Source organism: Engystomops pustulosus, chromosome 1, assembly GCF_040894005.1.
Source record: "Engystomops pustulosus chromosome 1, aEngPut4.maternal, whole genome shotgun sequence".
NCBI classification, from domain to species: Eukaryota; Metazoa; Chordata; class Amphibia; order Anura; family Leptodactylidae; genus Engystomops; species Engystomops pustulosus.
The window spans coordinates 22949379-22963995 of NC_092411.1; the positions used below are offsets into that span (position 1 = coordinate 22949379).

At 46.9% G+C, this 14617-nt stretch overlaps 1 protein-coding gene across 2 annotated transcripts in view; it reads left to right on the top strand.

Moving 5' to 3' along the window:
- Positions 1 to 14617, top strand: part of C6 (complement C6) — a 39017-nt gene that overhangs the window by 11245 nt on the left and 13155 nt on the right. For both annotated transcript variants that reach the window (XM_072135541.1, XM_072135547.1), the window contains exons 5-9: positions 9873 to 10011; positions 10198 to 10345; positions 12366 to 12566; positions 13520 to 13760; positions 14083 to 14205. In XM_072135541.1, the coding sequence (XP_071991642.1) occupies positions 9873 to 10011; positions 10198 to 10345; positions 12366 to 12566; positions 13520 to 13760; positions 14083 to 14205 (852 nt within the window). The remainder of the gene's footprint in view (positions 1 to 9872; positions 10012 to 10197; positions 10346 to 12365; positions 12567 to 13519; positions 13761 to 14082; positions 14206 to 14617) is intronic.

Genomic DNA, 14617 nt, shown 5'->3' on the forward strand with positions numbered 1-14617 from the left:
TTAACCCAATCAAAATCTTTACTCATAGCTATCTGGGGAATAATGGACTCTAGACCTGCACATATCTGATTGTGGGCCTTGTACTCATCTGGGACCCCTCTTGTTGCTCCGACTGTATCTGTATAAACGTTGTCATCTAGGCGCTTCACTCTTCCAGAATCCTTTGGGATTCTCTACCTTTTCTTTATGTGTCTGATCAACCTTATCCCTGGGGATCACGAGGAAGGAATGCACAAATTTTATCACAGCACACACACCTTCCCAGCCTCTAGGTCTGACCTGACTCTCCTCTCCCCACAAATCCTGTACACATCAGACACTGCTAATACAGGGCTACCTGTGCTGTCAATGTTAAAGAAGGTCATTGTCGTGTTGCACCAACCGTAGGTAAAGTCTGCTACCCTGGGGGCATCCTGGTCACCCCTATAGTTACAGTGATAGTCATAGTTGGGGTGCAGCAGGACTTGGAAAGGACCGTCGTAGTGAGGCTCCGGACTCTCTCTCTGGTGTCTCTTTACCACCACGTAGTCTCCAGGCTTCAGGTTATGCACCTTGAGGTCTCTGTCTGGATCTGAAAAAGGAATCAGAAACACTTTTGCCGACCTTTTCCAAGGCCTGGCTCAACTGTGTGGCATATTCCACCTGGTTTCCTGCCATCAGCTATAGGGTCTGTGGAAAGTAGAGACCTAGCCTGGGTGCACAGCCAAAAAGTACTTCAAAGGGGGACAATCCCATCTTTTCTGTTAAGGGTGGTCCTAACTGAATGGTGGGCAGCAGAAAAAGCACTCGCGCCATGGTTTCCCTGTTTCTTCCATGGCCTTCCGGATCTCTAACTTAAGAGTGCCATTTAAAGTATCTCAAACCCACAACTAACTTGGGAAGGGCAAGGGGTGTGCAGGGCCTGTTCTACACCCAGGAGGGACAAGGTTTCAGGTCTTTACCTGTCCAGTGAAGTGGGTTCTGCGACCGGACTCTATGGTCTCTGGTAGAGATGAGCGAACATACGCGTCCGAGCTTGATGCTCGTTCGAGCATTAGCGTACTCGAAACTGCTCGTTGCTCGGATGAGTATTTCGCCAGCTCGAGAAAATGGCATCTCCCGCCGTTGTGATTTTTGGCGGCCAGAAACAGAGGCAATCACAAGCCAGGAGACTCTGCACTCCACCCAGCATGACGTGGTACCCTTACATGTCGATAGCAGTGGTTGGCTGGCCTGATCAGGTGACCCTGGAATAGATTAGTCCCTGCCCGCGCTGCTCGGATCATTCACTGTCTGGATGCCGCTAGGGAGAGAGCTGCTGCTGGTCAGGGAAAGCGTTAGGGTGTTCTATTTCAATAGTGTTAGGCAGGAGTGATTCTACAAGAACCCAACAGCCCTTCTTAGGGCTACAATAACGTTATATTTTACTTTTTTTTTGTTTGCTTTTGGCTGGGCTTGCTGCCATTAGTAGTGCAGCTAGTACCATATTGTGAGGAATTTGCAGGGAGACTTGCGACCGTTGTGTTTAGCTCTTAGTGACACGCATATCCACCTCAAACACCGAAGTGGGACAATTTGTTAGGGGTTTGATTAGAATTAGGCAGAGTCTGCTGATTTATTTTTTTTTACGTTTATTTCTTTTTATAACTCAAAGTAATCTGGCAAAGCAGTGTGCTTTCAGTGTAGGCTAGAAAATAGCCATAGGAGAACCCCAACGGCTTACTTAGGCCTACAATAGCGTTATATTTTACTTTTTTTTGGTTTGCTTTTGGCTGGACTTGCTGCCACTAGTAGTGCAGCTAGTACCATATTGTGAGGAATTTGCTGGGAGACTTGCGACCGTTGTGTTTAGCTCTTAGTGACACACATATCCACCTCAAACACCGAAGTGGGACAATTTATTAGGGGTTTGATTTGAATTAGGCACAGTCTTCTGATTTATTTTTTTTTACGTTTATTTTTTTTTATAACTCAAAGTCATCAGGCACAGCACAAAATCCAGTTGTGTGCTGTCAGTGTAGGTTAGAAACTAGCCATAGCAATAGGATAGCATCGTTTTGTTTAAAAAAAAAAACACAAAAAAAAAACAAAAAAAAAAATTTTAAGTTTACACTTTAATTTTGAAAATGTTTAACCCGAGGGCTAGGGGTAGAGGACGAGGGCGTGGACGTGGGCGTCCAACTACTGCAGGGGTCAGAGGCTGTGGTCCTGGGCGGGGTGAGACACCACCTGCTGATGAGGGAGCAGGGGAACGCCGCAGAGCTACACTCCCTAGGTTCATCATGTCTCAAGTTACTGGGACTCGTGGTAGAGCACTGTTGAGGCCAGAACAGTGCGAAGAGGTGATGTCGTGGATTGCGGACAATGCTTCTAGCCATTTGTCCACCAGTCAGTCTTCCACGCAGTCCACCCATGTCACCGAAATCAGCACTCCTCCACCTCAGCCTCCTTCCCCCCAGTCTGCCCCCTCCCAGCAAAATTTGGCATTTGAACCAGCATACTCTGAGGAACTGTTTTCTGGACCTTCTCCACAGTCACAAACCACTTGTCCGGTTGCTGCTGAGCTATTTTCCGATGCCCAGGTTTTCCACCGGTCGCAGTCTGTGGGTGATGATGACATTATTGACGTAGTGGAAGAAGTGTGTAAAGAGGTGTCGGACGATGAGGAGACACGGTTGTCAGACAGTGGTGAAGTTGTTGTCAGGGCAGGAAGTCCGAGGGGGGAGCAGACTGAGGGATCGGAGGATGATGAGGTGACAGACCCAAGCTGGGTTGATAGGCCGGGTGAACACAGTGCTTCTGAGACGGAGGCGACTCCTATAGCAGAACAGGTTGGAAGAGGCAGTGGTGGGGCCAGACGGAGAGGCAGGGCCAGAGCTGGTGCATCAGCGCCAAATGTTTCACTTAGTCAAGCTCCTGTGGCGAGGGCTAGATTTTCAGAAGTCTGGAGGTTCTTTAAAGAAACACCGGATGACCGACGGACTGTGGTGTGCAACCTGTGCCAAACCAGGATCAGCAGGGGTTCCACCACTACTAGCTTAACTACCACCAGTATGCGCAGGCATATGAATGCTAAACACCCCACTCAATGGCACCAAGCCCATTCACCTCCGGCCGGGCACACCACTGCTCCTTCCCCTGTGTCATCTGCTAGTCAGCCCCCTGCCCAGGACCCCCGCCCAAACACCTCCCGTGCGAAAACCCCATCTTCGCCTCCACGGTCCTCCACAGCATCCACCAGCGTTCAGCTCTCCATACCCCAGACGCTGGAGCGCAAAAGGAAGTATAGTGCAACCCACCCACACGCCCAAGCCCTCAATGTCCACATCTCTAAACTGCTTAGCCTGGAGATGCTGCCCTATAGGCTGGTAGAGACCGAGGCCTTTCGAAACCTCATGGCGGCGGCCGCCCCTCGGTATTCGGTCCCCGGCCGCCACTACTTTTCCCGATGTGCCGTCCCAGCCCTGCACAAGCACGTGTCAGACAACATCATCCGTGCCCTGACCAACGCCGTTTCTGACAAGGTCCACCTGACCGCGGACACGTGGACGATTGCTGCCGGGCAGGGCCACTATATATCGCTGACGGCACATTGGGTTAACTTGGTGGAGACTGGGACCGAGTCTGACCCTGGGGCTGGTCATATACTGCCGACGCTGAGGATTGCGGGGCCTACCTCGGTCCAGGTACTCTATGTATTTAATTTTTCTGGAGGGCCACCTACCCGGTCCTCTGTTTTAAACAATTTTTGGGAGTGCCACATACAGGCACTCAATCTATTTAATTTTTCTGGAGTACCACCTACCTGCTCCTCTGGTTTGAAAACTTTTTTGGACTGCCACATACAGGCACTATCCAAATTAAATTGTCTCCATAGAAGCCTCCACACGTCGTCTTTTTAGCTGCCTCCACACGTTGTCTCCATTGCTACCTCCACACGTCATCGCCATAGCTGCCTCCAAAAGTCGTCCATATAGCAGCCTCCATACATGGTTCCCTTATCAAACGAGCTGTGTCAGGCAGAATTTTGGGTTGTTTTCATGGCTTCCACATCAAACTTGTTAACTTTGTCGCCACCCTGCTGTGTAATCCACAAAATATACTGGCAAACTTTTATCATTTACCAATATTATTTCAGCGCTTCTTGCGCATCTGTTTACATTCCCCTCACCCGCCATAACCCAAACTTATAAGAACACTACTACACTTGATGTGTAGTAGAGGTGCTGTTTGGGGAGGAGCTGAGAGACAGGGGCTTGGATAGGCGAAAGCTCGCCTGGCAGCGGAGCGCCAGCTCCATCCCAAGATCCATCTAACATAGTTTTAACTACAGCACCTTTAATCTACTACTACTTCACTGCCTCCATACATCGTCCTCTTATCAAACGAGCTGTGTCAGGCAGAATTTTCAGGTGTTTCACCAGATACATAGTGGAACTCGGCCCATCTGTCACCGCCATGCTGAAGAGCTAAAGTTGCAATCATAGCAGCGCAATATGAATGCCCCATACTGTCGCTCTTAATCATGGAAGTCATCTCCATGGCTGCCTCCACATGTCGTCCCCTTATCAAAAGAGCTGTGTCAGGCTCATTTTTCGGGTGGTTCACCAGATACGTTATGGAACTTGGTCACTATGTCGCCACCATGCTGTGTTATCGACTAAATATTCCGTCAACCTTTTGTTCACATAGGAAATCATTTCAGCGCTTCTTGCTCACCTCCTTTGGTGAAACCTGAGTCCATTTAGGGTATGTCGCCATGCCACTCTCTAGCCTGCCACTGCTGCCGCTGCCTCTGCATGCCGTCCCCTATAGTGTCAGGGTCAATTATTGCATGTTTTAGATGCTATCTAGCCTCATTCGGTCACTCTGTCATGGCCATGCTGTTGCCCATAATTTTGGCATAATGGTGCGATTAAGCAGCCTCAGAGGCATCCATGCATGCTGCCCCTGCTGTTTCCTGTCCATTTCCGTGGTGTTTCCATCCTTTTCTGAGGTTCCCAGGTGTTTGGCCAAGCTTCCCTGTGCAGAGCCTTGGTCCCCTTGAAAAATGCTCGAGCATCGGGAAAAGTTCGCCTCAAATAACGAGTACCCGAGCATTTTAGTGCTCGCTCATCTCTAGTCTCTGGAAGTCCAAACCTGCAGAAAAATCTCACTCACCACCTTCTTGGCTGCAGCTCTGGCAGTAGCCTTGGTCATGGCAGAAGCTTCTGGCCACCCTGGAAAGAGATCAATGCACACAGGCACGTACTCCTACGTAACACTTTTCGGTAGCTGGATAAAATCCATCTGCAGTCTTTGGAAGGGATACAGCAGCTTGGGTGTCACCTTCTGTGGGGTCTTTACCACCTTACCCGGGTTGTGGCGGGCACAGACTATAAAGGCTTTCACTAGTCTAGTGACAGGGGTAGTAATGCCCGGGCAAACCACTGGTGGTTTATGAGCACTAGCATGGCCATTTTGGATATGTGTGTGTGTCCGTGGACTACTTGACTTACTGTTGGGTGCAAGGCTCTGGGCAGGCACACCCTCTCTCCCAGCATCCAGGTCCCATCGGCATCTGGGCTCCAGCTTTCCTCCACACTTCCTTCACTTCTGATGACACTCGGGCCACCGGGGACTGGAACACCTGTGGATCAAACCTTTAGCTCATAACTCACCGCTGAGACTTCAGGACAGTCTCTGGGTTCCAACTGTGCAGCTGCCTTCGCCATCCCGTCAGCCACATACTTGCCCTTGGCTTGTGGAGTTACCAAATTGTGTGTGGTTTAACTTTTACTATCCTCACCTCTTGTGGAAGTAAGAGAGCATCCATGAGCTCTTTAACCAGCGTGCCATGCTTAAAGTGGGTCCCTGCAGAGGTGAGGAAATCTCTAGCCTTCCATATGGGTTCATAGTCGTGTTTAGACCCCAGAACTATACCTTGAGTATAGATGTTTGCCCTTTTACATTCCACCAGCTGTAGCACTTCCCTGAGTGCCATCACTTCACCTCCAGCACTGACCTGTGTGGAGGGAGTGGTTCTGCTTGTACTACCTCATGTGCGCCACTGACCAGTGTATATCCAGTGTAGTACCGTCTGTCTTCTCCTGCAGACCTGGAGCCATCTATGAGAAAAAAAACTCAACATCTGGGTTAATCACCCTTCTCCCCCCCCCCCCCTCTGAATCCTGGAAGACTGGCGATAGAACAAAGGATTCAGAGCTGTGCACCTTATCAGTGTATCCTGGGGCATCAGGAGTGCACACTGGAGTCTGAGCTGTCTGGCCTTTGCTCAGATACTTGGGCTGTACTTGGGTGAGGACACTGTGCAAGGTATGTGGGGTTTGCACTGTAACTCACTGGCCTTGCTGAGCAGGTTGCTGGCTGCAGCTACTGACACATGAGGAGCTCCCCTCAAGACTGAGTCTAACCGGGCCTAATAATGGGCCACTGGGGAGGCCACCACGTTCCTGGGCTAGGACACCTGTGGCATGGCCTAGATACTCAGTGCAAAATAAAACAAAAGGTCTTATCCAATAGGATGTGCCTAGGGCCGAGGCAGACAGGATTTGCCAGCTTAAGGCTATGGAATGCATCAATTGCCTCCTGACTAATGGGGAAGAGGCAATTCAGTCAGAAAGGGGCAGCAAAAGGCTGGAGGCAGCAGACCTTGTCCCAGGCCTGCAGTAGCTGGCCAGTCCTAGAAACATGTGAAGAGGCTTAGGGCCTCGGGGCAGGGGCACATTCTGGACTGCCAGCTTTTTTTCCTCTGTCAGGTATCTGCCTGTGGCTGAGAAGCAGTGGCCTAGGAAGACCACCTTCTCCTGGCAATACTGGAGCTTATCTCTGGAAACTTTGCAACCCTTCTGGAACAGAAAACACATAAGGTCAATAAATGCATCCTGGCAAACAACAACAACAGTAGGTCCTCCGCATACTGGAAAGGAGAACATCCAGTAAGGGGCCAGTCTGCCAGTCTACTCCCTGTAGGGCCGTGGGGTTCTGGCTGGGTGAGTTTTACCCCCCTTGTGGGACTCTGCATCAGGTATACTGGAATAGTGAACTGGTAAAGGCAAATAGATACTGGCAATCTTCATGTAGGGGCACAGAGAGGAGAACATTTGCCAAATCAATAACAGTGAATAATATGTCACTCCCGGGGACTGCTGCCAGTTTGGGCTAGGGACCACTGGGCTTCAGTACACTCATTGGCAACTTGGAGATCATGGACCATCCTATATGTATCCGGCTGTTCTTTCTGGGTCTTTTCTTGACCGCGAATGGGCTAAAATCATCATCGGACTAGCAGGGGAGAGTTCTACAATGAAAGGCGATAACTCTGTTTGGGGGGGCTGTTCTCGCTTAGTCTGTTCCCCCTTCTGTAAACAACTTCAGCTTACTATAGGGTCAAGGTCAGAACAGAACACACACTGATAACACAGCTCAGGCAGAGCCCCAGACTTTTGGAGAACTTTAGCGTCAAGGCCATTTACATGTCTTCACAAAACAAAACGTAGCTCCAACAGCCCCCACCCTTTTGTTAACCCCTTAAACGCCAGAAAGCAGGTACCAGAGACATTGCAACACTTTTTATAGTAATTTTTCTCTAATTGTCGGGATCAAATAAATTTTAATAATACTCAAACAAACAACATCCCTCACTCCAAGACCCCTAGCAGACACCCGAAACGGTGAAATATCACCAGCCAGCATTTTTTTTTTCACACGTCTACTCAGAGTCCCGAGGGGGGGTTCAGCTTTTATCCTCAACCAGCCTTTATGGCTGCCAACAGAGTAGAGTCATAGGCATTTAACTTTCAGGGACTTGAAGGGAATATAACTTAAGATGGCCGCCACTGAAAAATAAACTGTCTTAAGATGGCCACCACTGAAGGATGGTAGGACGTGTCATCTTTTCTTTTCAGATACAGGGGTGGAGTCTGCATTACAGGGGCCATTTTTCTCTCCCTAAAAAAATATAATTAAATCTCTTTTTCTCAAATTCTTTCCACATCAAAAACTTTGAGATGTCCCTTATCACCTGTGTCTTTCTTCCATGGGCACTCTGAAGGATTCCTGTCACTCTGTCCTGGTCCGTCCGTCCGGCTCTAAGTGTCTGTTTGCAAATCTGATCAAGTGTTCTCACTTGTACAATCATCAGATCATCTGACACATCCCAAAACCTTCAAACCTTCAATACTTTTTACTTAAAACACAAAACTACCAGCCCTTATGTCTGATCATGTCAACTTGCACTTTTCCATCAGTCCTACTTAACTCAACAACCTTCTGTCTCTGTGCATCTTTCCCCTTCATGTGGGACACAATCTGAGTAGCTTTTCTAGGTCCGCACCCTTGGCTTACTTTACTTTGCTTACTTCCCATCACAAATGTCTACAACTGCAACACTGCCAAACCTGTCCCCCACAGACACAACAAATCCGACACCTTGTGTGACCGACCCCAAAGAAACTAGATACCAGACTTCCACAGAGGACTCTTTACCAAGTCTCCCTTATTGACTCTTAACCAAATCAACCCTCTTTACTGAACTACTCTCTCCTTGACTCTTAACCAAGTCAACTCTCTTACTGACTCTTTACCAAGTCACTACTAGTTATTACAGTCATCCACAAAATCGTTCAGACTCCACAATAGGAGCTAAACGCCGCCTGATCAGGGCGGGTCTCCGCTGCACGTGCACAAATTGAGCTCTATACCTCTATGGGCAACCCTATTGACACTAGACAAACAGTACTATAGACAATATGAGAATCTGACAATCACAACAAAGTACCTCCTACTTTAGCAGTGCGGACCTCTAAGGGCTACTCCCTCCCGTCCCACAGCTTCAGCTAACATCACAGACTGTCTGACCATCCGTCACTGTCCAGTCTCTGTCAATCACCTTACAAAGTGGTTCTTTGCCAAAACTCTGAGCTTAGGTTACAGTGAACAACAGTGGCAGACATAACACAGAGACAGTCTTACCCGGTCCGTCCAATTAGTGAACCAGAAGTGACATATCAAGGTAGACAAAAAAAACAGCTTAACATGAGAGCTCTCTGGTCAGTTCTGTTCACCAAGCTGGCGGGGACCCTTCACGGAGGCTGTCTCGGTGTTGTTGTTCACTCCTAAGCCCACCCAGAAAAGGACGCCAATACTGATAGGGATATTTTATGCAGGGCCCCAACATTCCTCTTGACTTTTGTAAGGTGAGTCCTAATTAACCCTTTGAGGGAGGATGAGATAGCTGCCGGCAGCGAGATGACAGAGAAAATGAAAGACACAGTCAGGTCTTCCAATGCACTCAAATCCAACTGTTTATTTCAAAAAACCCAGCTGTATTTTAATACAGAGAAATCAACATTTTGTGTGTTGTATGAAAGGAGACAAGGCACTTCGATTCCATTGGTCATCAGCACATTCTGGGAAAAAAGTTAATTAATTGTGCTCAGTTCTCAGAGACCTTGTACACAGATATTGTTTATACTAAGAAGAAGATAAGTGGACTCCAGAATCACAATATAATCGAGGACAGACTGGCTTCTCCTTACATGTCAAAGGGTATTAGCTGACAGGCCAGCAAACATGTTACATAAAATGAAGTTTGAATCATGACATTAACTTGACAATGGTCAGGGAACATGGCCGCTGTATCTAAGATGGCGGACAGTAGTCAAGATGGCGTCCGAAACCAGTGCGATCTCCTTAACAGTGACTAAAAGAAGTCATGTTAATTATAAAAGCAGATTGGAAATAAGTATTTAAAAGGCTAATGGAACCTGTCGTTAGGTGAAAATATGAAATCCAGATGACAGGTTACATAATCTTTGTCTTGAAAACATTTTATTTACAAAACTTCCAAAAAATTAAATTAAGGATATAAATCTTTGTGATTTTGTATCCAGGACGCTGCATTGAGAGGAAACTGAAGTGCAATGGAGACAATGACTGCGGAGACAACTCAGACGAAAGAGGCTGCAGTAAAAAGCCAGATGGCCAAAGGACCTACGAGAACATCCCCGGGGTGCAGCTGATGGGAAATGGGTAACTATGGGATTAATGAGGTACTGGTACTTACTCTTTGGGTAGGGTAGGATGTCAGCAATAGACCCAGTGCCCTGTGATGGTGAGTGGGGTTTGCTCAGTTCTCATACTATATCCACCATCCAGTCCTCCAACCAGTATTCTCATGGGCTTTCCCTTCTGTGACGTTATGTTGTGTGGTTGTAGATTTAACTTTCTGTCTGGGGAGAGTCGAGGCGAGGTCCTGGATACCTCAGTTTTTGGAGGAAGACGTCAAACAGTAACTGGTAATGCTACAGGACCAAACCGGAAGTTATATCGCCTTCCCATAAACCTGGAAAGCTTCAAGTTTGAGGTGTGGATTGTATGCGATGCTCCTCCCTGATACCTAATCTAATTTTTTCTTTTTTACTATTTATGCAGTTTTCCTTAATTTTCTAATACTTTTTAAACTTGATGAGATGCACACTTCCTTCCTGTATTGTCTGTATAGGGGGAGGACATATTGGAGACACACACTTCCTTCCTGTATTGTCTGTATAGGGGGGGACATATTGGAGACACACCCTTCCTTCCTGTATTTTCTGTATAAGGGGAGGACATATTAGAGACACACACTTCCTTCCTTTATTATCTGTATAGGGGAGGACATATTGGAGACACAGACTTCCTTCCTGTATTGTCTGTATAGGGGAGGATATATTGGAGACACACACTTCCTTCCTGTATTGTCTGTATAGGGGAGGACATATTGGAGACACACACTTCCTTCCCGTATTGTCTGTATAGGGGGAGGACATATTGGAGACACAGACATCCTTCCTGTATTGTCTGTATAGGGGAGGACATATTGGAGAGACACACTTCCTTCCTGTATTGTCTGTATAGGGGAGGACATATTGGAGATGCACACTTCCTTCCTGTATTGTCTGTATAGAGGAGGACATATTGGAGACACACACTTCCTTCCTGTATTGTCTGTATAGGGGAGGACATATTGGAGACGCAGACATCCTTCCTGTATTGTCTGTATAGGGGAGGACATATTGGAGAGACACACTTCCTTCCTGTATTGTCTGTATAGGGGAGGACATATTGGAGATGCACACTTCCTTCCTGTATTGTCTGTATAGAGGAGGACATATTGGAGACACACACTTCCTTCCTGTATTGTCTGTATAGGGGGAGGACATATTGGAGACACAGACATCCTTCCTGTATTGTCTGTATAGGGGAGGACATATTGGAGAGACACACTTCCTTCCTGTATTGTCTGTATAGGGGAGGACATATTGGAGATGCACACTTCCTTCCTGTATTGTCTGTATAGAGGAGGACATATTGGAGACACACACTTCCTTCCTGTATTGTCTGTATAGGGGAGGACATATTGGAGACGCAGACATCCTTCCTTTATTGTCTGTATAGGGGAGGACATATTGGAGACACACACTTCCTTCCTGTTTTGTCTGTATAGTGGAGGACATATTGGAGACACACACTTCCTACCTTTATTATCTGTATAGGGGAGGACATATTGGAGACACAGACTTCCTTCCTGTATTGTCTGTATAGGGGAGGATATATTGGAGACACACACTTCCTTCCTGTATTGTCTGTATAGGGGAGGACATATTGGAGACACACACTTCCTTCCGGTATTGTCTGTATAGGGGGAGGACATATTGGAGACACAGACATCCTTCCTGTATTGTCTGTATAGGGGAGGACATATTGGAGAGACACACTTCCTTCCTTTATTGTCTGTATAGGGGAGGACATATTGGAGACACACACTTCCTTCCTGTATTGTCTGTATAGAGGAGGACATATTGGAGACACACACTTCCTTCCTGTGTTGTCTGTATAGGGGAGGACATATTGGAGACGCAGACATCCTTCCTTTATTGTCTGTATAGGGGAGGACATATTGGAGGCACACACACCCTTCCTGTATAGGGGAGGACATATTGGAGACGCACACTTCCTTCCTGTATTGTCTGTATAGAGGAGGACATATTGGAGACACACACTTCCTTCCTGTGCTGTCTGTATAGGGGAGGACATATTGGAGACGCAGACATCCTTCCTTTATTGTCTGTATAGGGGAGGACATATTGGAGGCACACACACCCTTCCTGTATAGGGGAGGACATATTGGAGACACACACTTCCTTCCTGTATTGTCTGTATAGGAGAGGACATATTGGAGACACACACTTCCTTCCTGTATTGTCTGTATAGGGGAAGACACACACTGCGTTCCTTCTTATATTTCTATATAATATATTCCATATACTTCTTGTCTCTCTCCATAAACTCTGTTGCTGATTTCTCATTTCATTGTTTGAAATGTGTGTTTTGTACGTTAACAGACGAAGGACATTGTGGATGAGGTGTCGTCTGATTTCTTCGATAGCGTGGTCAATTTTACTCGTTCCAGCAGCCAATCTGGAGCATATGATCGTACTAGCGGTGTTTCTGGAGGAATTCCCTTATTATTGCATGGCCGCAGTAACACCAGAAGAACATCATCATCATCCTTTAAGGAAACATTAAAATCCTCTTATAAGAAGGTATAAAATCAATGACTGTCAAGGGCTGCAGTGGAGTCCCCTTACGATATTTGTTCCTGGACCAGCTATGATTGGGGGACTCAATGGACAATCATAGCACACATTGCCCCAGAACTGGGCCACCACAAGATACAATCCATTTTACAAAGTCCTGCGATTAATAACATCAAAAACAAAGATATAATTACACATCTCTCCAGCGACAATACCCAATACTGACTGCAGCCTGCAGGGTCACACCTTAGCTTTAAAAAAAAATCTAAATCATCAAAATCAAGTTTGATAAACCAGGGCCACTTACTCATTAGTGATGTTCTGTTCGCGAAGAACAAAAGAGCTAGCTCTTTTATGCGAACGACAGGAGCCAGCTCCCCTCAGTGAGCCGATGGCTACCTTAACCCCGCCCCTAACTGGCTCACCATGCCCCCATTAACCCAATACAATTGGGATAAAAGTGGTGTGGAGTGGGGGGTACTGGCTGGACTGCGGCTCCCTATTATACATAGTAATAGGGAGCCATTCAGGAGCCAGAAGAGCCGTAATCACTATTACTCATTGATCCAAGCATAGTGACTGTGGTAATCTTCTTATATTTGTTGTCAATGGGTTTCTTTCTTCTAAAATCAACTTTTAAAATTATGCTAAAGTGCCATGGACGGAGTTATCAGAACTTCTCTGTGCTGCAGATTCCCAAGTTGTTACACTGTCTCCCCTCCTGCCTGCCTCCTCAGCACGTCCCCCACTCTATCACTGATGTTACCTCACACAGTGTGCGGGGGGAAGTAACAGTGTACCAGCCTGTGAAGCTACAGCACAGAGTGGCTCCCCCCTTACACCACCACCTCAGAGCCCTTCTGGGTCATTAGCATAATTTTAAAAGTTGATGTTAGAAGAAAGGAGGCCATGGATATCATATATTGGTTAATATATTTCCTTTAATGTTTTCTATTTAGAATTCTAATTACATCAGGATTAATAAAGTCATCTCAGTGTCAGAATTTAAGATGAAACAGGACAACCCATGGCTTTCAGATGTTTTCTTGCGAGCGCTGAACCATCTACCCCTGGAGTACAACTATCCGCTGTACAGCAGAATATTTGATAATTTTGGCACCCATTACATCACAGAAGGCTTAATGGGTGGATCATACGATCTGCTTTACCAGTACAGCGCCGAGGACCTTCAGAACTCAGGTGAGGGTCCGATACATCACAATCCTGACAGTATAGACGGTCCCAAAGTACCAGAATCTCAACTAGAGGTCATACTACAAGTAACAGAACCCTCACATGAAGCCATGCTATAGACTAACACAAAGTAACAGAACCCTGACAAGAGAACATAGTACAGACTGACACAAAGTAACAGAACCCTCACCCTTACATAAAGTTTAGGATTTTTCAGTCCTTTTTTTTTGGTCCTTTTGTTCACACATGTGATATATTGGGTCTTCAGTCGATATCATGCTGTCGGCCTCGCGTCTGATTCTCACATTGTTTCATTGTTTCTCCTTAGGCCTCACTGAAGAACAATCCAAAGAATGTTGCAGAACAGAAACGGTTACACGGATTTTTTTCTTTAAGAAAACGAAAGTTAAGGACTACTGCAGGACCAACAAGATGAGCGAGAAATACTCAGGTAACCGGCCCTTTATAAATTTCATGGATCATTGGAAACCAGACATGACCAGAGCAACATATTGGGGCATTTACTTACCCGGTCCAGTCGCGATCCCACGTCGCGTTGTCCGACGAGGATTCGGGTCTGCCGGGATTCCATGAGGTTGTGTGCCCGATATCCAGCAGGTGTCGCTGATGTGCCGAGGTCCGCCGGAGTTCACCTTCTTCTTCCCAGTGCATGTGAGTGCATTGTCTTGCAACACAAATCGTTTTTTAAATTCTGCGTTTTTTTCTGAATACGTTGGGTTGTCCGATGTATTCCGATGCCCGCCGATTTCTGATGCGCCACAATCCTATCGCGTGTGCCAAAAACCCAGGACAATTCGGCGCAAAACGGCGCAAATCGGAAATATACGGGAAAACCTGACGGA